Raw genomic sequence first — 2,456 nt, 5'->3', positions numbered from 1 at the left:
CTGATTTCTATTTACCGACAATTTATTACCCATTCTGTTTGTCTATCGTGTGTTATTCTGTTATCACATTTACGTTTTTAATAGGTAACTTATATGCTTGGCCAGAATAAAGGGGTAACTTCCTGATGGTTAATTCCCCATACGCCAATACCTGAACCCCGTCCCTCCCCTCCCTTGCTTTACCGAACTCTCTGAATTTTTGGTGCCGTTTTTTTTGCAGGCAACCACTAAGCCAACGAGCGTCAGTTTCAAAGGAAGCTATTATTATCTTGTCAGTGTAAACCAACTTTTATGAATGACGAGCAAACATAGGAGACTCTACAAAGTCAGGCAATCATCCCGGGGGATAAAGTTTTGTATAGAGAGTTTGTATTGTTCGAATGATGCGCTCTTGCTTTGAAAATTATATCACACCGCTAATCGAATTTTTCATCCACTTATGTTTTATAAAGAAGACCTTGATAAAAATTTGTTTTTATTATTACTAAAAAAAACATTAAATTGTTGATTGATTTGCCATGAGAACAAGTTGTTAATTCTGCACAATCATTTGAAATATGTACATATATGTACACATAAAAAGTTCATCTAATCATACCTTATTGACAAAAAAAGTTGGCTAAAAATTGGGTGATAAAATTCTTTAGTCAGCAAAAATATTACTCGCTGACATAACTTTTTTTCGACCAATAGAGTTTATAAAATACTTGCAGAAAAATTTTACAAATTTTCTTTCTTCCCATACATCCTTCATGTTTTAGAAATTTTTGTCCTTTAGGGCAAAAAAAATTTAGTAAAAAATTTGGTTGGAACAAGATAGTTAGCCGTTTTTAGCGATTTTTTATTTTATTTTTCACTTAAATATATAAAAAACTTTGTCATAAAAAGTTGCGGTTTTTTGGACCAAAGCTGACCAAAGTCTCATATGGCCGACCGTTGGTTGAGACCCTCTAGAGCTCTCACGAAAAATCTTCGAAATATTGTGAGCCTCTATAAAATTGAAAGAAAAGGGGCAAAAGTCAAAAATTTCGTAATATAAACCTTTATCGTTTGACAGCATATCGAAAGAGGAAAAAAACATTTCCCTTTTTATTTAATTAAAAAAATATAAAAGCATGCAACTTAGTTCCGGTTTTGATTAATGATTAGAGATAATACCCTTCATAATATTTAAAATATTAAAAGCAGTGGTAACAACACTAATTGGCGACATGCCATAAGTTGTGTATAAAATGCGACGTGCTAAAAACCATGTTTTCTTACGTGCAGAGAGCTATCTAGACTACTTCCACTTGTTCATGTAATCTATAATACTTCTAGATTGGTAAGCCGGACCAAAAAGATTTCTGTGCACGTTCAGAAGTTATAAAAGGTGTTAGCAAATCACGTTGAAGCATTTCAAGTATATAACGTGCCGAAACAAAGTATGGAGAAAATTCATTCAGCTTTGAATGATGTTGGATTGTGCGTCATTGACAATTTCTTACCATACGAGGTAGCAATGAAAGTTCAACAGGAAGCCTCCTATATATATTCCTGCCCGGGGATGTGCTTTGAAGCGATTAATTCCTCGTGTAAATTCAACAAGAAGATTTACCGAAGCGATCAAATATGCTGGTTGAAAGGCGAAGGAAATGGTAATAAGAACATAAAGACGGTTATCGAAGCCTTTGATAACATGATGGCAGTGTTACAGAAAAGCTCCTTTCGTGGGAGTAATATTATCATAACTCACAAATCTCACATACAGTTTTCGTGCTATCCTACTGGCAGTTTTGGTTATAAAAAACACATTGACAATCCCAACAACAATGGTAGGCTTTTAACAATCGAATATTACTGCAACAAGAATTATAACAAAGAAACACATGGTGGGATAACACGATTTTATGTTGAACGAAAATGCCATTATTATGATGTGGAGCCGGTTTTTAATAGAACTGTTATTCATTGGTCGGATGAGCGAATAAAAAAAGAAACGCTCGCTTGCAAGGGAGACATATTCTCGTTAACATCGTGGTATTTTGGCTCCATGCTCAATGATATAGAAAATGAACTTTGCACGAGAACAGATGAGGTTGATATGTTAGACGATATTATAAATAGCGACATTTACAAAAATGACATCTCCGTGTTTTCACGACAAGCTTCTCTTCGTAAAAAAAGAAGTTTATGTATTTAAAAGAGATGTTTATGCGGTGTAATGATGCGGTGTAATGATGTATTTCATCTCTCTACATACACACACAGATACACAAAAATTGCTAGATAACTGTTTTGGCAACGCCATGGAAACGTATGTTAAAGTTTGTTGACTTATTTGAATTGCGTTGCAATGTTGATGATCATTGAAACTTGATATACATATAGGAAAATAACTTTAGCTACAAACAAGTAAAAAGTCTAATTCCGGGCACGAAATTATAAAATTTACCAATAAAATAAATAAGAACAAA

At 33.7% G+C, this 2,456-nt stretch overlaps 1 protein-coding gene across 1 annotated transcript; it reads left to right on the top strand.

The window, feature by feature from the left end:
- The first annotated feature begins 1,426 nt into the window (after nt 1-1,426).
- LOC130648065 (prolyl hydroxylase EGLN3-like) lies at nt 1,427-2,182 on the top strand. The gene has a single exon (XM_057454084.1). It carries the CDS (start codon nt 1,427-1,429, stop codon nt 2,180-2,182), a length of 756 nt encoding a protein of 251 aa, XP_057310067.1.
- Nucleotides 2,183-2,456: the final 274 nt, after the last annotated feature.

This window comes from Hydractinia symbiolongicarpus, chromosome 6 (genome assembly GCF_029227915.1).
Source record: "Hydractinia symbiolongicarpus strain clone_291-10 chromosome 6, HSymV2.1, whole genome shotgun sequence".
NCBI lineage: Eukaryota > Metazoa > Cnidaria > Hydrozoa > Anthoathecata > Hydractiniidae > Hydractinia > Hydractinia symbiolongicarpus.
This window is presented reverse-complemented; position numbering and strand designations above follow the sequence as displayed.